Source organism: Aythya marila (genome assembly GCF_965140915.1).
Source record: "Aythya marila genome assembly, chromosome: 3".
Taxonomy (NCBI): domain Eukaryota; kingdom Metazoa; phylum Chordata; class Aves; order Anseriformes; family Anatidae; genus Aythya; species Aythya marila.
In genome coordinates this window covers 81,459,935-81,486,284 of record NC_139044.1, presented here as the reverse complement: position 1 = coordinate 81,486,284, position 26,350 = coordinate 81,459,935, and the positions used below count along the sequence as shown (strand labels likewise).

General features: G+C 35.8%; 1 protein-coding gene across 2 annotated transcripts in view; it reads left to right on the top strand.

Annotated features, from left to right (window-relative positions):
- The window catches only part of MED23 (mediator complex subunit 23), a 36,849-nt gene extending 11,108 nt beyond the window's left edge, over positions 1-25,741 (top strand). Inside the window, exons 12-30 of one of the 2 annotated variants that reach the window (XM_082756118.1) lie at positions 3,641-3,841; positions 5,345-5,488; positions 6,575-6,720; positions 7,358-7,603; positions 7,779-7,921; positions 8,483-8,657; positions 10,362-10,525; positions 11,652-11,776; positions 12,224-12,429; positions 13,371-13,551; positions 14,365-14,535; positions 15,470-15,686; positions 16,462-16,698; positions 18,212-18,377; positions 19,347-19,419; positions 20,467-20,681; positions 21,537-21,657; positions 23,711-23,842; positions 24,562-25,741. In XM_082756118.1, coding sequence (XP_082612244.1) covers positions 3,641-3,841; positions 5,345-5,488; positions 6,575-6,720; positions 7,358-7,603; positions 7,779-7,921; positions 8,483-8,657; positions 10,362-10,525; positions 11,652-11,776; positions 12,224-12,429; positions 13,371-13,551; positions 14,365-14,535; positions 15,470-15,686; positions 16,462-16,698; positions 18,212-18,377; positions 19,347-19,419; positions 20,467-20,681; positions 21,537-21,657; positions 23,711-23,842; positions 24,562-24,735 — 3,237 coding nt within the window. In that variant the 3' untranslated portion in view covers positions 24,736-25,741. The remainder of the gene's footprint in view (positions 1-3,640; positions 3,842-5,344; positions 5,489-6,574; positions 6,721-7,357; positions 7,604-7,778; positions 7,922-8,482; positions 8,658-10,361; positions 10,526-11,651; positions 11,777-12,223; positions 12,430-13,370; positions 13,552-14,364; positions 14,536-15,469; positions 15,687-16,461; positions 16,699-18,211; positions 18,378-19,346; positions 19,420-20,466; positions 20,682-21,536; positions 21,658-23,710; positions 23,843-24,561) is intronic. The other variant, XM_082756119.1, reaches the window with a different exon arrangement.
- Positions 25,742-26,350: the final 609 nt, after the last annotated feature.

Genomic DNA, 26,350 nt, shown 5'->3' with positions numbered 1-26,350 from the left:
AAAAATGAAATTTACTTAAGCTTAATGTAAGCTTTGATTGATTTTAGTTGGGGAAAGTTTGAAAAAAGAGGTGATTTTTCAGGTGTCTTGTTTCTATAATGTTATACAAACTTCTAATTAGGACATACTGTATTAGTGATTTTGCAAATAGCCTGTGGTGATCTGCAGCTTTGACTATGAGATGATATGGACTGTGCTGTGTTCAGGTGGATGTGTAGTTGTAATCTCCCCTAGCGACAGACCAGAACAGTTTGCTTAGGGAAGTTGTTTATTTGATGTTTGTCATCGTGGAAGTAGAATTAAAATATCAAGTGGAAGGAATGACATAACTCAAAAACTGACTGCCCCTTGTATTTTTGAAGTATTATATATTGATGTTGGGGACTTCCTGGTATTATCAGTGTTAGCATGGCAAAGTACTTAAACTAAGGGGTGTGATTACTTCTTTTTTTTTTTTTTTTTTTTTTTTTGATACATTTCTGATTGTCTGTGTGTTGGGAAGGCTTGAGAGCACTTCCCTTGTTGAATCTTACACCATTTTTAATGAGAAAAACGTCAGAATACTCACAGAACTAGGTAGGAATAGAATCAGGTGTAATAAAAACAAACTGTAGGGGCTTGTTTTGAGTCTTGGTAGCATGCAGTTGTGGAAAATGGAAGTGAGAGGGGGCTGTAGTTCTGTTTTGTATGAATTACTTTAGCCATTTAAATTACGCACTTTGAATTTGACTTCTGAAGGTACCTGTTGCTCAGCAGGATTCTGTCTACTGAATCCATTATTTACTAAATATTTTCAAGCTAAATGGTATTTCTTAAAATACTTGAAACAATAATGACCTGCAGCTAGCCTTACCGACTTCTTAAAATAATTCTGTTTTAGGGAAATCTCTTAACAAAAAAAAAAAAAAAGACAACTGAAGCTTTGCTCTGCTACAAAAAGGTACCACTGGTCCATTAGAGGGCTGATCTTGAGAGAAATTTTAGTATCAAATTGTCCTGGTAGTACTTTTTTTTCCTGTATCTCTTCATCATTTAATAATATTTTCAGTGATGTTATGTATTTGTCAGATATTTAAAGGTTATTGTCAGGAGTGAAATGGAGAGTGTTTATTCACATTTTTGTAACTTGGTTATCTTACTTCTTATTTTTAAAGACCAAAACATAGTTGTTTTTACTGCTGTATTTTTCCATATATAAAAATACTTCCAAAATCCCAAATCAGTTTTTGTTTTTAATTTTGAAACACAAATTCCTGTTTGTTTTTGAGGAAAATCGGCCCTTACCTGTATCTTTATCCATGTCTCAATACGTAGAGAAGTTCTCTTTCAGTTATGAGTAGTTAATAAAATAAGACCCCAATCCTGCGAAGACATAGGCAAGTGCAGTATTTTGAGTGCTCCAAAACTCATAGATAGAAAATTTCTGCTTAAATATGTTCACTGAAAATACAGAAAAAAAAAAAAAATGCCAGAAAACTAATTAAAGAAGATAGAATAATAAATACTGCTATGTTTATCACAGAATGTTGTGAAGCAATAAAAGGATGAATTTCAGAATAAAAGGATGAATTTATTTTACTAGTTTCCTGGCTCCTAAACCTTTCCCAGTCTTAGAATTATTGAGAATACTGAAAATTCCTACTGGAAATTCTGGCTTTCTTTTTAACAGTAATATTTTCCTGTTGTATTCTTTCAATAACTTTATCCTAAATTAATATAGCCTAACATGATTAGGCTTTTGGACATTAACCCAGTGCTTAGCAAACTATTAAATTTCAAGCCCTGTACGTAGTAGTTTTGCATGCTGGATTATAAACTAGTCTGTAGTCTTGTCTGTTGCACCCTGCTCTGCTTCATAATTAGTTGCTTGGTGAGGGAGGGGGGCCGGGGGAGGAGGGGATAACAAGAACAAAAACACGACGAAACAAAACCGAAGTGTTCTCAACTGATGATGTTAACATTGCTCTCTGTAAACCTGTAGCGTGGTTGATCTGTGGCAATGGCATTGGCATTGTGTACTGGAAGAGAAGGTGAAACAGTAACCGGTGCTTTCTATTCTAGTTAGAGGTTTGTGTTAAGCATGCTTTGAGAAAGCACAGCTAGAATTGGAGCTTTCTGCAGTTTGGAGCTGGCAAAGAGCATGCAACAGGGGATGCTGTTCACTACATTATGCCAACTTTTCCCGTTCTTGCATTTTATGTTCAATTTAAGAGAATATTTTCTTTTTTTGTTGTTGCAAAAGACTACCATTGATGAAAGTTAGAACAAGCATCCCCTTTGAGCATCTCTCTTTCCTTTTATTATTTCTTACTTTATTAATTAAAAGGTGTTTTTAGGCTGCCTGGCTAGTAAGTCAAAGAACTCATCTAAGGCATCTAAACTCATCTAAACTATTTTATGAATATTTGGGTAACTTTTAAAAAATTTTTTTTTACGTATGCCTTTTTGCCTCTAGAAAGGGACCTTGCATTTTCATGATTTAGTATTTGAGCAGCTCAGTTCCTTTTCTTTTGTATCATTTAAAGTAATAATGTTTTCTTTAAGGCTGCATTATGTTACAGGCATCAGATGTAAAAATAAATAGAAACGTGACCATTCCTGACTGAAGAGAGATTGTAATGAAACAAGCTGAGATTAGATTAGTTCCATGGTTCTAGCATTGTCTGAAGTAAGTTAAATTCCACGCAGCTTTCTGTTTTTAGTAATAGCAGCTTGTAGCACTAGCTATACAAATACGGAGTAATACAAGGTTGTTGCACTTGACGCTTATACTTAAATTTAATATTTGTGACCTGAGTTCCAAGCTGGTAGTGGGGCTGGCTTATGTACATCAGTGCTAACATACAAATCTGAATGTGTAATGCCTTCCGTACTTGATTGTTGTTGAAGGTCATTAGAGAAGGTGTGTTATTTTAAATGATTTGTCTGATTGCTTACCTTGCCGTGGAGATTGTGGCAGTCTAAATCCAACAAGTAAAGTGTTCATCATTGTAATACACAATTGCTGTTCTATGCACAGTATATAGAACACACTGTTTACATCAGATTAGCTTTCAAGTCTTCTTGACCTTGCCTTGTACCATGTGGTGCTGTGTCAGTAGGACTTGTAATTTTAGGGGTACTGACCAGTTCATTCTGCTGCTAATTGTAGGTGAGCCCAAACTGAGGGTGCGAAAGAGAAGGAATGGTCATGAAACACCTGTACTGTGTATTGGGATGCTTCCTCTGGTTTTGTCAGTATAATTGGTATTTTTTCCTTTATGGTGCTTTCTGCTTTTGAAACGTACTTTACGAGGAAAGGGAAAAAGAACAAAAACTGTGTTAAAAGAAGAAATTTTCTGTAAGTGCAAGATCAGCAAAATAACATTGGGCATGAATTTCTTTAAAATACAGGGAAATTTTATTTTTTTCGGTGCACTGGTGATCTGTGTTATGGAACTGAGTAGGGAATTACCTAAAAATCATCGTGACCTGTAACATAGTGCAGCTTTAATACAGTGGCTTATCCTTAACTTAAGTTCAGACTTCATTTCATGCTTCCCAGCCTTCTGTCAAAGTACTGTACTATAACTGCAACTGTACAAGCCCTGAAGTTAATGGTAAGACTTTTGGAATACTGTATCTGATCTCTGCCTTACAGCACAAGCAGCGCTGCCCTGTGCTGGAGGACCAGTTGGTGGATCTTGTGGTGTATGCCATGGAACGGTCTGAGACTGAAGAGAAGTTTGACGATGGTGGAACCAGTCAGCTTCTGTGGCAGCATCTCTCCAGCCAGCTCATTTTCTTTGTGCTCTTTCAGTTTGCAAGTTTTCCTCATATGGTCCTGTCACTCCATCAAAAGGTAAATTGTTTGTATCCCTTCCAGTTGGTAAGAGAGATTTAATAATAATTAAAATAAAAATAGAAATAATCCTCGCCCCTGCTACCTCTCCCAAGAAGTACCTTATGGGTAATGATCAATTCTTTTTATTATTGTGCCCTGTAGAAACAAGTCAAACTCTCAAGTTACGTTGTTGTTAGGTAGGTCTGTTTTCAGTTTATTCAGTTATGGGGTATTGTATTATATTTCAACTCAAAAAGTGTTAGTAGCTAGAGCTGGGAGATAAACTGGCATAATTTAGAAGGTCTGAGTACTGTACTGCTGCATCCAATATACATCAAAGCTTCTAGCAGAGCAAACAGCCTGTGCTAAAGAAAGCTAAAACTAAAGAGAGCTAAAGAAACATGCCTTGTAAATGAATGCAAGAATTTTTAGTTTGTTTGTTTAACCAATCTAATCAGAGCGATTTAATCAAAGATCATTTGTCCAATTACAGTGACATTAGTAATTACAGTCTATAGTTATTGTTACTTCCTAATAGTAATATTGTTAAAAGTGATACACTTCCTGGTATTTACCAACTCCTTTCTGAATCCTGAAGGTGCTGCTGCCAGTCTTCCATTTAAAAAGGCTAGAAAGGGTTTCAGTAAGCCAGCAGCATCCTGAGCTCTCAGCTGGGAGAAATATGGTGTTCATGATACGAAGAGAGTGTTCTTTCTCCTCGCTATAAGATTAGTTTGTGGCTATTTAGATAAAATTTCTAGCGTGCTCCATCTTTGTCCATGGTTCCGTGTATATCCAAATTTACTATATGTAGTATGTTTTACATGGGGAGGATACTTTTTTCCCTACCCTTTTTGGTAGCCCTAAAATTCAATTGTTTTCCTATGATGACTGTCAATGAACCTTCGGTAAAGCAAGTCAGTGTTATTAAAACAATAGGTTCTATGCCACAAAACTGTACAGATCAAAGCTGAAAATCAAGCTAGGTAAGAGTATAGGTTGATAGAGTATTTGTTATTGCTGTATCAAACAAACTTAACAAATTACAATAAAAAGACACTCAGGCAGGCCCAGAGAGTCCAGATGAAGCGAGTCCAAGTTATTTGGGTTCAGAAACTTTCTAAATAGTTAATATAAAACCTATGGCCTTCTGCTATTGTTGGTGATATTCCTTTTGGCTACAAGGCCACAAGTGACAGCTTAAGGTCAACATTTAAGAGTTGCTGATTTTTTCAAAACAATGACACTGGAGAGCTAAATACATTTTAAATCCTACAGTTAACCTTTGTGGCCCTCACAGTCTGTTTCTCTGTTATGACTAATGCATCCGTTTGCCAGCTTTCTGAAAACACGACGTGTATTTCTATGATTCTATAATTTCTGTCTATGACCTGCTATTAAATGTCCAATAATCTCTGAAAATTGAAACTATTACAGCCTGCTTTTCTACTTTCATGGGAATCTTTACAGTGTTTTTTCTTCTGCATTCAGTATTTGTCTGTTACTGAGTGTTTTTGACAGTTGGCAGGCCGCGGTCTCATTAAAGGGAGAGACCATCTGATGTGGGTGCTACTGCAGTTCATCTCTGGCAGTATCCAGAAGAATGCTCTGGCTGACTTCCTCCCCGTTATGAAGCTTTTTGACCTCCTTTATCCTGAGAAAGAAGTAAGTCTTGTCTATGAAATTGTTTGAATTTGTAATTATTATTCAACATGACAGTTCCATACATAGGTATTGCTATTGTTGTTGAGTTAGTGTTGCAGCAGTGTGCTGCATAGTTACAGAAGTTTTGAAATTAAATCAAAAAATTCAGTATTTCCTAGCTATATTTTTTCAATAGCCACACTTGGGCAGTGTTTTTGTAGTCAAAAGAAAAAACAAAACAAAAAAAACTCCTAACTCATGTTTTGCCTGAAATAGGTCTGACTAAGGTTTTGAGGAGGGGATTGTTTCCACACTCAGGATACTATTAAGGAATAATGTTATGGAATTTCATTGCTATGTCTGTCCTATAACAGAATAATATGTTATCAGACGATTCCAGGAGCAAGAAAATGAACATGACACTTTAAATTCATTTTGTATTAATGGTTCCTTCTGTGGTTGTAAATCAAATCTTAGTCACGGTTGGTGCATTCCTCTAGAATGAAGGTTCTTAAGACAGGGGAGTTAGAGGAAGTATTTAAACTTCACCATGGCAGCATTTTTCTCAAAACATCTTAATTGTTTGCTCTTACAGTGCCTTTTATTTGAGGTCAGTAGACGCATTAGCACAAATGTGTGGCGTACCAAACAGATAAGGGTTAAGTGCAGCATTTTTTTCTCCTCCTAGGTTAGTTTTGACTGGCATAAATTCTGTAGTACAATTTGTTGCATGACCTCAGAGTGGCTTTTATCAGCATAAACTCTGAGAAGAGTGACAGGACTGGTTACTTTAATGTAGTTAATGGGCTTTGAGTTATGTTTGTTTCAAGTGTTTGTGGGCTTAGGGCGTTTCTGAGCATTTTCTAAATGTTGTCAAAGGCCGTTGCTCTTAAGAGGGCCTGTCTTACTCTCTTCTTGATTATGCATTGCTGCCATCTCACTTGTGGTGCTGAGGCATTAGATAGTTTGCTATATAACCTTTAAATATGTTGCTTGTGGTGTTGCGAGTGAAGAAGAAAAACTTAACCTTGAGAATACTGGCTATCTAAGCTGGTTTTCTGTACATTAATACAACCAACATGTCACATTCGCTTGTTCTTTCTGTAGTGTATTCCTGTACCTGACATTAACAAACCCCAGTCGACTCATGCTTTTGCAATGACCTGCATTTGGATTCATCTGAATCGGAAGGCCCATAGTGACAACTCCAAGTTACAGATTCCCATTCCTCATTCTCTTAAACTTCACCATGAGTGAGTTTTGTTTGTTTGTTTTGAGTGTGTGCGTTTGTTTTTGTTGTGTTTATTTTTTTTTGTGTGTGTGTGAAACTTTGATTTGTTTCTAGAGATAATGAAATAGGACCCTTCAGGTCTGTATTCAAAATGTATTCTGTGATGGAATGCTGATGGGATAAGGGTTATCAAAGGATAAAAGCACTAAAATCTCAAAGTCAAAATACCTCATTAAAGAGTGCAATGCTGTTATACTTTAAAGGAAATTGTTATATGTCTAAGAGTGATAAATCTTTTCTACCGATAGAGAATTGGAAAGCAAATTGACTACCTTGTTTTATTATGTTGTGGGTTGGAAAGTGTGTATAAGCAGTACACTGGGGTAAGTTTTGTCTGGAAAAGTGTGTTTTAAAGTGTAATTTTTCTCTTAAGGTGACAGAAAAAAATGTATCTTGAACTGTTTTTACTAAACGGTGAAACTAACTATGACATAAAATCTAGTTATTTGATGTGATGCAATTGATAAATATTTTATTTTTTCATGATATTTTATAATTGATTTTTGAGCTGTGGATATTGTGGCTCTGATGTTGGAATGCGTGTGTATTTTTCTTCTTGCTTCTTCCTACTTAATACATAATCTGTCTTTGGCATGCAGGTTTTTGCAACAGAGCTTAAGAAATAAGAGTTTACAGATGAATGACTACAAGATTGCCTTGTTGTGTAATGCTTATTCAACCAATTCAGAGTGTTTCACTTTACCAATGGGTGTCCTGGTAGAGACTATTTATGGCAATGGCAACATGAGGATATCTCTTCCAGGGACTAATTGCATGGCATCAGGGTCTATTACCCCATTGCCAATGAACCTCTTGGACTCACTCACAGTTCATGCAAAAATGAGGTACAGTATGCAATGAGTTGTCTTTTTTTTAACCTGTTAATGCTTATGTAATTATCATCAGGACAACTTTTCTGTGTCTGAAAATGTCACGTTTAGATTTGTTGACTTACATAATAAACTTCTTAACTTTCAAGTACTTGATTTTGATCAAAAAACATTTTCTTTCTTTCTTCAGTTTGATTCATAGCATAGCTACAAGGGTAATTAAGTTGGCTCATGCAAAATCTAGCGTGGCCTTGGCTCCTGCTCTCGTGGAAACCTACAGTCGCTTGTTGGTTTATATGGAAATAGAGTCCTTGGGCATCAAAGGCTTTATCAGTAAGAAAGTTTTTCTTCCCCCCTTCCATCTTTTAGTTCAGTAGCATTTTCTTTCAGTAGGAACTGGAGGCCATATCAAAATCTAACGATGCAACATCATGAATACATGTGTAAATTGTCTTAATATTAAAAAACAAACAAAGAAAAACTAATAGTTACCCTAGTGCTGCAGTAAATTTCAGATGAGAGTGCTGCAGTCCCTTTATATCATAACTTGTACTATCAGGACCTTCCTAGTCAAGCTGTCTTGTATAAAGAAAAATAAAAAGCCAAAAAAAAGCTTAACGGAAAATCTTAAGTAAAGGTATGAAATTGTTCAGAAATGATATTTAATTTCACTTCATAAAATAATTCAGATGTCTGCTGTATATGTTCAGCCACAAGATTATTGAGCTCTGCATGTTTACAGCCTCTTAAAGCAGTGCTTGCACATCTGCTGTTTGGAGATTCAAAAAAAAATCTAACTTGCAAATAAATATAATGATCTACAGTATACTCTGTAGTTGTTTTTTGAAGTGTAATCACTTAGAAAACTTAACTTTACAAACTCTTTTTCATAAGGTCAGCTCCTGCCAACAGTGTTCAAATCTCACGCATGGGGAATTTTGCACACTCTGCTAGAAATGTTTAGCTATCGCATGCATCACATCCAGCCTCATTACAGAGTCCAGCTGCTCAGCCATCTTCATTCCTTGGCTGCTGTGCCGCAGACTAATCAGAACCAGCTTCATCTGTGGTAAGTGATGGTTACCATGTTTAATCGTTATCTCCGATTGCTTCTTCAACCTGTGTTGAAAGTTGTGTAAGAACTGTTTGAAATTGGATGCAAATACTTCCCAGTCTTACTTCTGTGAATGTGGTGTTTTGTGGAACCTCAGCAGGTTGTGTTTCAGAGATGCAGTTAGATGTTAGCAGTACTACTCTGCAGAGTTGCACGAGGCAACCTCCCTCGCACAGACATGGCAGAAGTGTCACAGGTGTGATAGGTTCCTGTCACACAGTAATGTGCACCAGCACCATCATGTCAGGAAGTGTCAGAAAACTGTTGAACTTCTTGCACTGGAGGAAAAGTGCAATGCTTGCTTCTTGCAGTCACGGTGATTAATTTGTCTGCCCGAGGGGACTGTGCTTGCTTACTCCTGTAGAAGATGTGTAATTCCATTACAAGAATTAAATTTGTTCCATTTAATTCGTTAGTATAGTTTATTTTTAGTCAGATCAAAGAAATAATCTCATTCATCCTGCATCTGTAAAGGAGTTAGCAAAAAGCTGTGGTGGTTTTATGTGAATCTGAATGGATCAAAAAATGGCACGTCTTCCATCACTATAATCACACGGTAAAACAATAGCTAATCTGCATACAGGAAAGATGGAATTAGTAGTTGAAGCTGTAGAGTTAATACACAGGTAATCCTAGGGAAAAGCTTTGAGTTTAACTTACTGTTAAAGTGACATTTTAATTTTCGTATTTCTTAAAGGTTAAGCTGCAGACCGAGATACAGTTTGTATGCTGAATGCGGGGTTTATTTGTTTGTTTGTTTTGAAGTCCATTTATTGTTACAGAAGGATACTTCTAGGGGGGAGGCATGGAGGAAGAGAGAGCAACCTCATTATTATTGGTTCACATCAAGGAAGTCTAATTAAACTAATTTCTCAGTCCAAGTTCAAATTGCTCAGTTGCTTATTCTTTACTAAGAATGAAGAGAACAAGTGGAGATGAATTTCTCCTTCAGTCAAGACCTTTTTTTTTTTTTTTATTCACCTGGGTACTGTTTTGTCTTGTTAGTTGGAAAATAAAAAACCTGATCGTTAATCAGACTGCATAAGCATGCATAGCATGTAACTAGATAGGAGCAAACTAATATATGGCTTTGGCATTTCAAAGACAATGCTGTAAAAGTCTCTTAAACTGCTTCAAACTATCTGGTGTGAAAAGCACTCTCAATTAGAGTGCTGGAAGATAAAGTGCTTCTCATTACTTCATTTCTTTAATAAGTATGATTTACTGCTGTCTGCTTCAAGGTGATAGCTTTGCAATTTTCCATGCCTTATTCATGGTTTTTTGCTCTGTTCTTGCGTATATATGTATTTTTTTTCCATATATTACATGTTTAGATTAAGACATTCAAAAGATAACAGAAGGGGGAACTCTAAATTGGAGAAACTCAAGATTCTTTTTCAGGGGCTTTGTGTCTGGAATTTTCACTAAATCAAAGTTTGAGAGCTTTATTTGAAAAGAAAGTACTTAAATGGTTGATGAGTTTATTAAACAGGGTGGGAGTGTGGCGGAGAATTTTGTCAGAAAGCTGAGAACATTACTTTCAAAACAGATGCTTCTGTATTATATGAAGCAGAAACTGGTGGAAGAGCATATATTTCTGGTATCTTAGAAGGAGTAGTATAAGCACTCTTTGCTAACTAGGCTGTTTTCTTCTTTCAGTGTTGAGAGTACTGCTCTAAGGCTGATCACAGCTTTGGGCAGCTCAGAAGTCCAACCACAGTTCACACGATTCCTCAGCGATCCCAAAACAGTTCTTTCAGCAGAATCAGAAGAACTCAACAGGGCTTTGATCTTAACTCTAGCAAGGGCAACACATGTGACAGGTAATAATGGTACTTCGAGATAAAATCTAACTGAATAGTAAAGTCAAGCTTCTTCTCTAAATACCATTTAACAGAATATCCCAGAAATGGTACGGTCAAAAACATTTTTAAAAAAAAAAAAAAAGCATATTTTTTATTTTTTTTAATGAAAATAAAATTGTTTTTAGGGAAGGGGCTGCTATTTATAACAGAAATCAGATGTTAAGAGCTGTTTTTTATGCAGAGATATAGTGTGACCAGGTTCTTCTCTCTGTCTTGTTTTCCCTTTCATTATTAAATGTTTGGATTGATTAAATATGTGCCATTTAAGGAAAAAAAAAATCACAGAATGTTGAGAACAAGTATGTTGCTCATTCAGAAGCCACCACCTATATAGCTTACCTTTAAGACAAAGTAATGCATGTTTTGGATTCCCTTTCATGGGAAAGGGAAGGGGCAGAAGCTTTTCACTGGTATTTTAATATGTTATTAATTTGCAGTGACAGTGGTCAGGTTTTTGATAGCTTGGAGAGGGATATTTTCTCTAGCTCATTTGTTTAAATGGGAAAAGTACAGTTTAAATCTGGAGACTCGGTGGAGAATTAGAACAACTGATTTCACAAAAGCTGGTGGAGGAAATTTGAAAGGGAAAGGGTTTTGTTATTTTACCTTTGTTCAATCTTTAATGTTGAGTCAGCACTGGGGCTGGAGGAAGATGAGTTGTGTTTTTTTCCAGAGCTTAACTGAGAAAGGTACTGCTGAAGAATATTTAAAGCAATACAGAGTCGCATCTAGCAATTTTTCCATCGCTAATTTACTCAGGATTTTTTAAAATTAATTCTAATGACTTAATTAGCAAAAGCATGTCTTGCTGTCATTACAGGAAATTAAATATAAAATCTTAAAATCGCTTGCTTTATTTCTAGCTCAAAGCCTAAAAATAATTTCATTACTTTAAATAGCATAAAATATCTTGTTCTACAAAATATGTAAGGTTCAGAAGAAGGGGGTAGGAGAAGTTTATCAAAAGGGGAACCCTGTTGAACTAGCAGAGGCCTAATGCCTTTTCTTACAGAAGAAATACATGTAAGAAATAATTATTTTCTATGTGTGTATGAAATGCTAATGCCATCAATCCATTTTGTAGACTTTTTCACAGGCTCTGATTCAATTCAGGGAACTTGGTGCAAGGATATATTGCAGACTATCATGAGTTTTACTCCGCATAACTGGGCATCACATACACTAAGCTGTTTTCCAGCTCCACTGCAGGTAATGGTTTCAAACTGATGATTTTATAAGTGGCAATACTTATTCTCTTTGCCATTTGCTTGTTGGTGAGATTCTTCTCCTGTCCATATGCTCTTCTTCTCAAGTCACTAAAGAAACAGCATGATTGTAATGCTGATCTTCAGAAATGCGTTAGCTTTTCCTGTACTCTAAGGCCAGGTTTGGCGAGCAGTTAGTACCCGTGCAAGGTAAATCAGATCTTTCAAAACAAAAAAAATAATGGAGAAGCTTCTTCTCTTGTGGCAATTTGTAAAGTGACTTATAGATAAAACAGTTGCTGTGGTGTCACAGTGAGGCAACAACCCTGTCTAGTAGGTTTTTATTGTACAAGGAAGTAGAAACTTAAAACCTGCTAAATCACGTTAAGGTTGACCTGTGCAATGTTTTGTTTTAGGCTCTCAGTCACACCAAAATCTACTTTTATTTCAGGTATTCTTCAAACAGAATAATGTACCTCAGGAAAGCCGTTTTAACTTGAAGAAGAATGTGGAAGAAGAATATCGGAAGTGGAAGTCGATGACCAATGAGAATGGTATAATCACTCACTTTTCTGTGCAAGGTTCACCCCCACTTTTCCTTTGTCTTCTATGGAAGATGCTGTTAGAGACGGATCACATTAATCAAATTGGCTACAGGTGAGCTTAAAAGCTGTGCAATTTCAAAGCTGTTACAACAATGTTTTCTGTTCTGAGGACATGGGCCCTGTGCATTACAGCTTGATTTGTACTTTTTTATTAATTTGGAGCATGGGGGGTAAAAAAAGAAGTGGAGCCTACATATTGGTATATAATAACAATTTTGCATTGTTTAAGGTTGAATATACCTCCTAGCTGATTTTTTTTTTTTTTTTTATACAGTGGTCTGTATGTTCATCTTGGTAAGAGAGGTGTAGGCAAGGATGCGAGGTGTTTGAATTCAGAAATTTACTTAGCCTTTATACACTAATAAAAGCTATATATATAAATTAAGATAAATTATATACGTAGTTCTACAATTTTTTGACTTGTTCTCTGTAGTACCAGCATCAGCTCTAGTCCTGAAAAGTAAGATTATTCTTTTTCAGTCACCATTAGGTCTGTTGAAACAATGAACATATATAATAGCATATGTTACTCATCCATGCAATCAAAAAATAGCAGTATTCTAATGTTAAGGTTATATTAAAAGCACACAGAGCAGGAAAATAGAAATGTGTTGCAGAAGATCATGCAAAGAGTTGTGTAACTTTATCGGTTAAGTGCAGAAAAATGCATAACTAGAGCATGTATTCTGAGCAGAATGCTACAGGTAAGAACTGTTGAAACTGTTGAACTTGACGCATTTCTTCTATGCTAATGCATCCAGACTTAGGAATTCCTTGCTTATGGGATGGGGCTTGTTTTGTTTTTATTTAATAAGGTAAGGTGTTGTTTTTGTTTTTTTGTTTTTTTTTTAAGCAAACATTTTTATAAAACCCACTCGTTCTTGTAAAATAGATCGGTTAAAAATGTATTAAGAATACTAACATTGATTGGTTGCTTTTATAATCTGTGCAAGTATCCTTGTTAGAGAGACTTCTTTTCTTCTTCCACAACAGAGTACTAGAAAGAATTGGGGCTAGAGCTCTAGTGGCACATGTCAGGACATTTGCGGATTTCTTGGTGTATGAATTCTCTACCTCAGCAGGAGGCCAGCAGCTTAATAAATGCATTGAGATTCTGAATGATATGGTATGGAAATACAACATTGTAACACTGGATAGACTGATACTGTGTTTGGTAAGTATTGCCTTAAAAGAAAGGATGTGAGAGGTTTCACAGAACTTGATCCTTGCATTCTTCGTCACATTTATGGGAGCAATCTTTTTAAAAAATGCATTGGTTTTATGTATTGACTATTTGCCAACCCCAAAATCAAGTAAAACAGTAGATTAGTTCTGTAAGCAACATAGAACTCAGTCATACAGTTCTCTGAATCTTCGGGGGAAGATTTTCTTGGTTATTTAACGGCAACCATTGAGTTAATATTAATGTATGTGATTGTTGTTATGCTATGGTGTGGAAACAAACGTGAAGTCTTGTAGCCATTAGAGTTTTTGTATTTTTGCTTGGAACCCAACCTTTTTCATGTAGAAAAATAGGGGAGAAATAGCATTCTCTGACTTTCCAGGTTATTCTGTAAAATAAAGAAAAGCAGAATTTACCCAGAGGAAATTAAATTGGGTTTTAAAACTTTAGTCCAAGCATGTCAGTGGCCAGAAGTTTGAAGAAATTTTAGATTCGCTATCGTTAATTGGATAATTTCAAGAAGAGAATTGACAGCCTAAAGAGAACTAGAATTCACAGTAACATACTTTCACTGGGAATTTTTTGAGACTTTTTGCCTGTTGAATAGAAAATGTGATTGTTAGGTTCTGTCATCTCCTGTGAAAACTACCTCTATTGTGTGTCTTCACTCCAAAAATACAGTTGAGAGATCACGTGAATTTGTGTGTAACGTGCAGTTCCATAGGCTAGCCAATGATTAAAGGTTCTAAAGCAGACACTGATATCAACTCTAATTCCACGTTTTCTGATCCTTTTTGTTTAAAGGCTATGCGTAGTCATGAAGGAAATGAAGCTCAAGTCTGTTACTTCATAATTCAGTTACTCTTACTCAAGCCTAACGATTTCAGAAACAGAGTGAGTGATTTTGTGAAGGAGAATTCCCCAGAGCACTGGCTGCAGAATGACTGGCATACTAAGCATATGAGTTATCACAAGGTATCAAAGCTAATAAAATCCTTTTGTTGTAATACTATGCTATGGAGTTCAGATCAGCTAAAAAGTCTTTTTTTCCTGTAAATTACAGGACAGTTCTGTAGACTCTTGGAGTTAGTTGATAAGTATTAATTTATTTAGGCTAGTATTAAAAAAACAATGCTATGTTTATGTAATAATGTTAAAATTATAATGCAATGATATCTAAAGATGGAAGCATCTGAAGGGTTGGTTAGAAACTTGTTAATCTAAATCCAATAATTTTAAAAATTATTTAAAAAAAATAAAAATAATTAATTTTAATTATTTTAAAAATAATTAAAAATTTACTCAGAATAGATGTCCTGTGCATCAGGGAAAAGATATCTGTTCTCATGTTCCCCATCCCTGCAGTGCTAGCACAGAGCCTGGTTATGGTGTCTTCACTCCACTCCACCTTCCCTCCTATATCTCTTAGAGTCTGCATACCAAGCTCCCCTGGTGTTATGAATGCCTGAGGTTGCAGTTTCCCAGGGAGTAATTACATGCATATTATACATGTTATTAGTGTTCTGACTTAGTACATAATGCAGAAACTTCTGGTAGTGCTGATTCCCCTAGATTTTCTCTTAAACCACTTGACAGGGAAAACACAGTCACTGCCTACTTTCAGCTTTGCATTGGTTTCCTTAATGCTCCTTTATGCCCCTTCAAGTGGTGGTGAAACTTTGTATATTTTTTTTTCCTGAAGGAGTTGTATGTAGGAGTCATAACCACTATTTAATTTCACTCAGAGATAAATTTTCTTCAGTGAGATTTACGCTGGTAGCCTCTCATTGCATTCATGTATGATAATAAGGGTTATGAAGTGTCTTGTTAAAGCAATGTCGATTCTGAATATTTAATGCAGTGCTTTTAAAGAAAGAGCTTTTAATTTTGTTGGATTTCTTCCCTTCAGAAATACCCTGAAAAGCTGTATTTTGAAGGCTTGGCAGAGCAAGTCAATCCCCCAGTTCAGATCCAGCCACAGTACCTACCAATTTATTTTGGAAATGTATGCCTGCGCTTTCTGCCAGTGTTTGACATTGTAATCCATAGATTTCTGGAACTGCTTCCAGTGTCTAAGTCACTAGAAACTTTATTGGATCATCTGGGAGGTTTATACAAATTTCATGGTAAGTTATCTGGGAATGCAGACTTTTTATTCCAATTGTGACAATTCTGTTCTTTCTCTTTCATTGCCTTCATTCATAATTTTAATCTGCTAGCACAGTGATGTTTAATCCTTTCCTATTCTGTGAGCCCTATGCACATTTCCATAAAGAAGTGTGTTCCCTGGTTAGTGTATTTCAGCCTACAAATAGTGAACTTGCTTTTATTCTGGTAGCTTTTGCTAGTGCATGCTTAACACCTTTCCCTTTCACTCCCTTCTAGTAGTGAGTACTTGGACTTGTGTCTTAACAGTCTTTCTGTTACCAACACTGAAACAGACAAAAATCAGAAACAAACAAAAATTCCTCCATCTATCTTTGTTTAAGGTGAAATAATTTAACCTGACTTTTTAATATGCTTTTTACTGCACTGTTACAGTAAGTTTTGTGTAGATGACATAGCTATGTTATGGCCAGACATTTTACAATATTCTTTTACTGTGATTTCATACCTGGAGTCTTCCTATTTAATACCTTTTATATGAAGAGGTGATTTAGTGGATTAATGTCGGATAGATGATTATGTTAATATTGACGTTCTGTGATTGACCTCTACCCATCTACCCATGTATAAATGGAAGACAAAAGAGAATCAATGTTGTATAGTGAAATAAAGAACATGAATCCATTCTAAATACGCTATTTTGAAATACTGCAATTTAGTCTCAGGGAACTCTTGGTTTTAACTTTGCCACCAGAAATGTAACGCTGCATCCTGTTCACTTTTTCTTCTTGGCAGACCGTCCTGTGACTTACCTGTACAACACTCTTCACTATTACGAGAGGCATCTCAGAGAGCGCACAAACCTCAAGAGAAAGCTTGTTCATGCCATTATTGGCTCTCTCAAAGATAATCGCCCACTGGGCTGGTGTTTAAGTGATACTTATCTCAAATGTGCTATGAATGCCCGAGAAGATAATCCATGGATTCCTGATGACATTTACTATTGCAAACTCATTGGGAGACTAGTAGACAATATCCTTCTTAAACTGTGCATGAAATAAGCTGTGCCAGCATCTCCTAGCTTCATTTCATCAAAATGTAAAGTTCAATTTCCATCTGTTCAGCCTAAATTCATATTAGGTTACTTCAGCATATTTTAACTGTATGCCTTTGTTTCTAAAGGTGTGAAGAATGTCAAAGCAGTAAACCAGTTAAGCAGATATAGAACTGACTGGAGATGATTAAATATGTATGTATATTCAGTGGTCCTTTTGACCAGTACAGAGCAATACCTTTTAATTACAAGCATTATTTAGAAGATGAAAACAAAGTTGTAATATGTTTCTTCAGTATTTCTTTCTTATTTTGTGTAGGGAGTGTGCTCTCCTAGTAAAAGCAGCTTGAAAAATATGGTGAAAATGATATAGACTACAACTTTATAAAAAACTTCACTATTTATTCCATTATTTCAAAATACTTAGTGCATTCTAAATTGAATTGTAATTGTGTCATAAAATCAGCTTGACATAAAGCATGATTGTTTAAAGAACAATGTAGAACATAAGATCATTTTTTTTCTAGTGCCATTACCAGTATCACTAAGAAAATATGTTGTAAGCAGTGCCACATTTAGGCATGTATATAGCTGAATATATATAGGTGAAAGTCAGGGTACGTGCTGTTAGCTACTGCTGACAATCTGTTTTTTAGGTGGGAAGAACTAGAAATTATATCTTTAACACAAACCTAAATTTTTTTAATTGTTGCTTTTTACTTTTTATGGTTATGATCGCAGTTGATTTAAATTCCTGTGGAAATAACTGGTGAACCCATGCAGCTATGTTCTAGAGAACAGTGCTAGACACCTTCTCTTTCTGGGTTAGCTTTATGGAAGTTGGCCAGTTTTCTGGGTGTCGTGTCTCTTCCTTCACTTATCTTCCCAAACCTGCTGTTCCTTTATGTGTAACTTGGAAGAAGTTTACTCTATCTAAAGAAAGCTAAAAATATATAAAACCCTGCTTTTATGCAAATGTCAACAGTGTGGTGGGAGATCTTTTCTGTATGTAGCTCAGATGAGCTAGCATTCCTTGTGAAAGCAGAGTATTTTCAGACTAAGCAGGTGCTCACTTTGCATAAACTGTCACCCTGGAGTTCTGCTAGGAGATCATATACTGAAGCAAATTAATGGTTTCAGATTATGCAGAGTAGAAAATTCTTGTTATTTTCATCTTGTCATGGAAGCAGATGGTGAATGAGATGGTTGGTGTTGTTTTGTTCCACCTCTTAATCAGGGAAATTTATCCTCTGCATGACCATGTGTGTAATGCATCTGTAACTATGTATTTGTGCAATCTTCAGTGACTTATATTGATGCTCTTGGCCAGATGTCTTATTTTTATGAACTGTGGTTATTTTATTAGTTCTCAGTAGCTTATCTTTCATTTCAACTCAACTATGTGTATGTGTCATATAGCTATATTTTTAAATACCATGCTGCTTACACAAATCTTTGTCGGGGAAGCTTTTTTTCCTTAATCATTGTCACCTATGGCAGGAAAATCACCTGGTCCGTTTCCAAATTGTGACTGGAGATTCAATGAGTTTCCAAACCCAGCTGCCCATGCTCTTCATGTTACCTGTGTTGAGCTCATGGCCTTGGCAGTTCCAGGAAAGGATGTGGGCAATGCACTGTTGAATGTTGTGCTGAAGAGGTACGTTGCATCTCTGAAACTGTTTTCTGTAATTTATTGAGATTGCTAAGGTAGTTTGTGATACTCGTTTTCATTGATTTTTATAATTTTTAAGTATAAATAATAACATTTTTAATTAGGTGTTTTTGGAGGACAAACAAAGCTATAGGGGTCAAGCAGAAAAATGGTGTGTTGGATTCCTGTACTGTTGTGGATTGTGTGTACTTTAGGAACCATTGATTCAGCATGATGAAAAGATGGAGGGAAGACCTTTCACTAGCTAATGAATTATCCAGTGGGTTCAGCAGCACAAAGACTAGAAAAAGCCTGTTGTCCTTTCAGCTGGTGTGGGAGGAAAAAAGTTGATATGCAGAGAAAGGGACAGGAAGCCTTGGCAGGATTCCAGATCCTTGAGATGCTAGTGTAAAATCAGAGATACTTTAAAACGGTGTAGTGTACCAAGGCTGGTGTTCTGTAAGGATGCATTAAGCTTGACCCATAGTTCTGTTTCTTGATTCCTAGCTCAGTCACCATGAAAAGAACTAAAGTGAAAGGAAAGACCTAGTATTCTTTCAGTGACTCAGATGTCATCTTTGATAAGCAATGATAAACTGAAATGATTTTTTTAGCCTTATTCAGCTTAGTAATGTATTATTGTTAGCTTTGTTTGTGGCATATGGAGGGAAATAGTCAACAAAGGGACAAGTAGCCTTTAAGCGCTCGAGTCTGTTTGTAGCAATCACAGTGTGATTACAGTATTTGAAGAAAACGTGATACAAAAGCAAAATCATGTCTGAATAAAATTTTGCTATTGGCATCGTAGTGGTATTAATATTGTCTGTTAGCTCTCCTACATAGCTGCATATGTTTGTATAGTTCTCTCAACTTTGTGAGAAATTTTCTTTGTATAAGTACACCTTGTTCTAGGTACGTGAAAAGCACAAACTGCAATTGTGAATTTCTGAGACTGAGTTTTCTTTTTCTCTGTAGTCAGCCCCTGGTGCCAAGAGAGAATATCACAGCTTGGATGAATGCTATTGGACTAATTATCACAGCCTTACCAGTAAGTCGATATGTTGTACTTTTAAATAAAAAAAAAAAAAATAATAATCTTTTTTCCATGTAAAGATTAGCATCTTCCTGGAACATGTTGTAATTTTTTTTTTGTAGTTTGCAATGTGACAGCCAACATCTGTAGATTCTGCAGAGCCATTCTGAAGGCTACTTCCATGTTAGAAAAACATCTTTTTCTACTTACCCAGCATGGAAAAAGTGAACAGGCTTTCTGTTTTTTTATTTTGTTTTGAGTCAGGGGGAAAAAAGTGAATCACTCCTATTTAAAACACATTTAATTTCCACATCTATAATATTAATTATAGACTGGAGCTATGAAGATGAGAATTTTCATAAGACTTCTGATGCAAATCTAGTGTTTTTTATAAATGCTTACACTTGCACATCCTGTATCTCTTAAATCATGTAAATAAGATGTGCCTAAGACTGCAAAAGCAAGTATATGCGGTATTAGAGATCATGTTTCAGTAGAAATGTTGATCTCCTGAATATAAACGGTATCTGACCAGGAATGTCTGGATAATTTTGATCTTGTTTACATGTTGTTTATATGTGCAACAGTTATTTTCACGAGGACTTCTGTCCAGCAAAATCGTTCCTTTCCTTGGAAGAAAGACAACATTAATTATGTCCTTATTTTTATTTTTTTTTTTGATACGTGTTTCTCCTGTGTCTTCTCCTTGCACCTTCATCTACATTCTCTGACATTTGTACCCTTCCTTTGTACCCTACTCAGAAAATTCTTGGTCTCTTTTCATCTCTGCCCTGTTTCTTTTGGAGCCCTTTACATTAGCTTTCTAAATAACCAAGTTCATAAGATACATCTTGATAATGCCACACCCTTTAATGTGTCACATCCACTAACAAAAATGTATTCTGTATTGTGCTTCTTAATTTTCAGGTTTGTCAGACGTATTTATAAACTGCCATGTAGTTGAAAGCATCTTAGAAATATGATAGTGGTAGAGAAAAGATGAGGAGCATTATCTTAGATGGTGTTCCCTTCAGAAGGAATTCAGGCTTTTTGTTTTTCCAGGAGCCATACTGGATTGTTCTCCATGATCGCATTGTGAGTGTCATCAACAGTCCCAGCCTGACATCAGAGACAGAGTGGGTTGGTTACCCGTTCCAGCTGTTTGACTTCACAGCATGTCACCAATCTTATTCTGAGATGGGTTGTAGCTACACTTTGGCTTTGGCACATGCTGTCTGGCATCATTCTAGCATTGGACAGCTGTCTCTTATTCCTAAGTAAGTGCTATGATACTTGATGATTTGTCTTACTCCATGCATATTGTAGATAACAAAGCTGTACTGGTAGTATTTATACAAGCACATATCTAGGGGGCAGCACCAAAACCCACCTGATAAATCTCAAGGTTTATTCCAGCTCCCTATTCCCCTGACATGACTCTTGTGTCTGTTAAGTTTCAGAGCTCTCATCTAGAGTGTGATTGCCTTTCATCTGCCTTTTTAAATTTTGATTAGCTTTTATGCTTTTGTTTGTTCCTTTCATGTTCAGCTTTTCTTAAAGGCACTGATTGTAGAGTAGTCTTAAAGCATCAACTGTAATTGGCAAGTGTGTCCTTTATTCTGGCAAGTACCCTATGGCTGCCAGCTGAGATGCTTTACTGACTGAAGGATGCAATAGTGGTCCACTTAGTCATTAAAGCAGGTAAAAAGTACCAGAAGTTGATGAGACTTTCCGCAGTGCTGTGTTAATGACAGAATTAGCAGATGTCATTTACAAATACCAAGTTGTAATATACTGGACAGAAAAGTGAAGGTAGCATGATGTATTCCTGTCAATCATTTGTGAGCGTTGATTTAAAATCGGTGTTAAAACTTCAGAGCAAAGCTTTCTCGCTGTACATGGCGTTCTGCTAAGCTCAGGTGGGATTGTCTCCTTGAGACAAGGTTCTAGTCTCGTGATAATGTCTGGAAATGTTCTACACCTTCACTGAAATAGCTAGTATTTTCTGAAGTACATTGTAATTTCTAAAATGAAGACTCAGATCTGCGAGAGAGAATCCTATGTTTTAGTTAAAATTTGGGCTGGGGGAGAAAAAGTGCAATTCAAATAGGATGTATCTTAAAATGTTACAGGTTCCTCACAGAAGTGTTGATACCCATAGTGAAAACTGAGTTCCAGTTACTCTACGTTTACCATCTTGTCGGTCCTTTTCTTCAACGGTTCCAGCAGGAGAGGACACGATGCATGATAGAGGTAAAGTGTAACTCTTGGATTACTTTATACAGTGTATGTTATTTTTGCTTTTCAGTTACATTAAAGAGTAGAATGCGACAGAGATCTTTCTTATAAACATTTAGAATTGAATTCTATACAAATAAAACGGGTTTTAAGGATCTGAATTGCTGAGTTGTTATTCAGCTACCGTGTTAACTGAAACCCTGTCCATTTGGTTCAGGATGAAACACCCAGCACTTTTTTTTTTTTAAGTGACGTTTGCTTTGGCTTTCAAATTGCATGCAAAATGTGCACCAGACTTAGTGTGTTTTTTTTAAAAAGCTTCTATGCGGGTTAAAGAAGGTAAGTAAGAACTATGTACTGTGAGAATGAGGGAGCACAAGCAGTTTCTTACACTGATATTATTGGGGGAAGAAAGGGAGAAAAGAGATGGAGTTGGCCAGCTGCCAGATGACCTAAATAACTGCAGGTAGCAGAGTCCTTTAGAGAAAGACAAGCTAAACATGGGAAATATGTCTTTACATATTTGTGCTGACAGCAAATATCTGCTAAACCTGTATGGCAAGTATGCATCTCATCTCTTTCTAGAGTTTGATCAACATAATATAAAGGTTTACCACCACTACTAATTGTTTTTCACCCCAAATTACCCATGTCTATGCTGGGGATTTCAATTTAAATCTTCTTAGGTTCCTATTAGATCTGCTGCTGCAATATTTTCCCTCATTTCGTAATAAACTGTTCAGTTTACATACATTGTTTTGTGAACAAGTCACAAAATGTAGGAAGGCATAAACAGTGAGCTTTGAACTGTTGTTCCTATGTTTCTGGATGTATTGTGAATACAGGATACTGTAAGGAGCTGTATCGGTTGAATAATCATATCATAGTGTTTCTGTATATTTCTTTACATATTTCCTTCAGTTTTCCTACTGAGCTGTGCCATTTTCTGATTCTTTAAGTATATTTTAGAAGCATGAAACAAAAAAATACATACATCATCATCATTTAAAGGTTGGACTAGATGATCTTTGAGGTCTCTTCCAACCTAAATGATTCTGTGATCATTTGGGAATCCACAAATCATTTTTTTTATTCTTTTCTCTTTTTTTTCTCATTTTCTTATAGCTACAATAAAAGTCACACCATTTTTTTTTTCCATGAAATAGTCCTTAAGTACTGGAGGGCAATAGAAAATGCTGTTTAGGTGTGGAGCAGTATCTTTTTATAGGCTCCTGTGTAATACTGTAAATAGCTAGTAAATACTGCTTCGATGAGTTTGTTCCTCCCTCAGGAAGGAAGGGTTTTTGTCTTTTTTTCTCTGCATTGAACCAAAATACAAGAAAAGATGGAAAGATGATAGCTTTTTAAGTTTCTTAACATTCCTATACTACTACTTTTCCTTTGCAAGGAACTGATTTCAGTGTCAGAATATCATGATGAGTTACTCCCTTCAGAGTAGGCAGCAGCTGTTGTGTGACTAAAATGACAAGTCACAAAGTTCAGATTTCACATTACCATTTTTAAATGGTCAGTCTTACATAGGTTTGCACACAATGCCTCCTTTATTAAGTATACAGAAGCATTCTAGTTGTAGAGAATTCATCTCTCTGTGGAGAATGCTTAAACCATTAAAGTGCACTGTATGCATTTGCCAAAGACCTAGCTGTAGTCTAGGTACAAGCTAAAACAGTAATCTGTAGAGTCTTCTCTCCAGAAGACTCAAATACCTATAACAAGTTTAACACAAGATTTATTAGCATCTATTTTCTCAAGTTTTGTAGGCACTTATTCAAAGCATATTGCAGGCAGTGATGTTCAAGCATTAGTTATGTAATGTACCAAAATACCATCACTACTCTCGCTGAAAGTTAGCTTTGGAAAAAAGAATCATTTAGACAAGCATAATGGGATTGGTTAGACTTGCCCATTTGTCTTTGCAAGAAATAAGCAGTTAGGAATCACAGGTACTTAAAAAGCAGTATATTTATTACACTGTTGAACTGTTTCTGTTCTAAATCACTTAAAAACCTGTTTTGATTTTGGGTGTTTTTTGTGTCTGTGGAGACAGATTGGAGTGGCATTTTATGAAATGCTCCTGAATGCTGATCAGTACAGCTCGCACCTGAACTACATGGATCCTATCTGTGATTTCTTGTATCATATGAAGTATATGTTTACAGGTGACAGTGTGAAAGACCAAGTAAGTAAACAGTCGATAATGATACTTAATTATCCTTTTTCCTTATGGCAAATTAATATTTTTAGGAGTGGTTTTTGTATGTAGCATTAAAAAATGCTTAATTGTTGACTGGGCTCTCTGTATGCAAACTGGGGAGTTGGTATATTTTTATACAGGTAAAACCTTTTAGACACGGTAGGCTGAGTATCTCAGATTTCTAGATTTTCTGTAGTGTGAAACTTCAGATTGCAGCTTGAAAACTTTTTAAGTACTATTATTAAATAACCAGTAGAAACAAAGCTGTCAAACAACCAAAAGTTTATATAGCTTTTTCCTCACTTCAGTCCATAGCTTTTAAGTTTTTCCTTAGTTTCTGATTCAGCTAATATAACTTGTCTTATGACAGAAACAAGAATGTAGCCATAGTTGGTGGAAAAGTAAGGAAGCCCACACCGTTATAAAATAAACTAGCTGAATTAAAGTGATTTGTGTTAATCATTTGCAAAGTGTTGCTGTACAGCTATTACACCAAGGAGCGGTGCAATAAGGTTAGTTGTCAGGAGAGGTCTGTAGGTTAACATGGTGAATAGAACGTTATGTGATTTACATGATTTACTGCATCTTTTTCCTTTTTTAGTTGTGCGTATGTAATGGTCAGGTACAGTGGTCAAAATACTTCTATTTTACCAAATGCATTTGTCTTTATTATTATTTATTATTATTATTATTTCATTTTACAGGTTGAGAAAATAATTTGTAATTTAAGACCAGCTTTGAAACTTCGGTTACGTTTCATAACGCACATCAGCAAAATGGAGCCAGCAGCTGTTCCACAGCAACCTCTTAGTAATGGCTCACCAGCACCACAGCCTAGCCAAGTGCCTGTTAATGTTGCTTTGCCAGTTACACAGTGAAGTGAAGTGTTAGGTCAGCCTTGGTGTGATGGTTTCCTTCTAGAAGTCAAGGAGAAGCATCATCTGATCTGCAATCTGGTATGCTGTGTAAAAGGAAAAGAGAACTGCGTGCAAATTTCTGCTTCATTTTCTTTTCCATAATGAAGTTGTCCAACTGTATGCACACCAGTTTTCCTGCCTATTTATGTCAGACACTAAATAAGGTATATGTTACCTTTCCTTGAAAGCACTGAGTAAACTTTCTCTGCATGCAAGTACATGGATTTCTGAAGAGTTCATGGTATTCCTGCTCCCTAACCTGATCAGAGTCACCTGGATTTTTCCTTTTATTTGTCTATGAAATGAAAGGACACTCAACACATGTAGCCTGGTAGGAAAAACAGCCTTTATAAATTTGGCCTCTGCATTATTAGAAGTTTGTATTTTTTTTGTCCAACAAAAATTATTCTCATCTTTTGGGCAGACAAAATAAGTTGTTATACAGAAAATCTCCTAGAAAAAAAGATTGCATCAGTTGCATTGGCTCAATTATTCTCAGTCTTTGGGAGGATGTTATGAGCTTTTGAAAATATCTGTAAATTTTATATGTACAGTTTACGTTCAACAAATGAGCAGTGGGTTTGATCTAGCATCAATTACTAGACTGTTAGATTACTACCCAGAGGCTGTCTAATGAATTTATTATGAAAGTCTGCACATTCAGTTAAAGCTATGCTGGTTGTTATTTTATCTTTCCTATTTGGGAAATGGTGTAATTTTTATCAGGTCAATCGTATGAATTTTATTAATATCGATATCTTATATTTTAGATTTGTATAATATTCGACTTTAAGTTTTTTCTGTGTACTGTGTTCTGAGAGTTTTGATAAGAGAATTGAAAGACTAAATGCCTTGTAAATACTCGTTTGTCAATTTTTTTTTAATTAAAAACAAAACAACCAAAAAAAGCAACCTTTTATGACTGTAGTAGTAGCGTTTATTTGTTTTTCATAAATTTTGTGTTAAAAATAAGGATACCATAGCAAGTATATTTCCATGGCCTAAGTTTATCAGCTTCACAATAGTACCAATTTCCACCCATTTCAGAGTCTGATTTCTTTCTCTGATGTATGCCTTTTTCTAAAAATGTGATAGTTATGAAAAGGAGTTGTTGACTCTATGGGTAGAAGTGTTTTTTTGTTGGTTGGTTATGAAGACTGTCAAAAAGGGACAGCAAACCTGCATTGCTGGAAACTGTCCTCATTTGGATTGTATGCTTGGATCCCAAATTCTGCTAAGTGTAATTTAAGTAAGAAAAAACTGTGAGTGCTTTTCAATTAATTTGTCTGATATAAAAACATGTTTGCTTATCACATACTACATGTTTGGTCTAAAACATGTTGTGTTCCATTCCAGTCAAGTTATTTTCGTTTTGATAAAGAGGTGAACACAACTGGTCTCCAAAACTCTCCAGTGGGGACAATCCTATCCATAGAGGCATTCCCACAGGCTTTCACAGCAGATTCTGATGGTGGCTTTGAAAGGTGCTGTTGTCAGTGAAACTGTATTAATAGTGGTTCTCTTCCTAAACAATTTTTTGGAGCACACAAACAAAGGCCTGCAGAACAGCACGTTA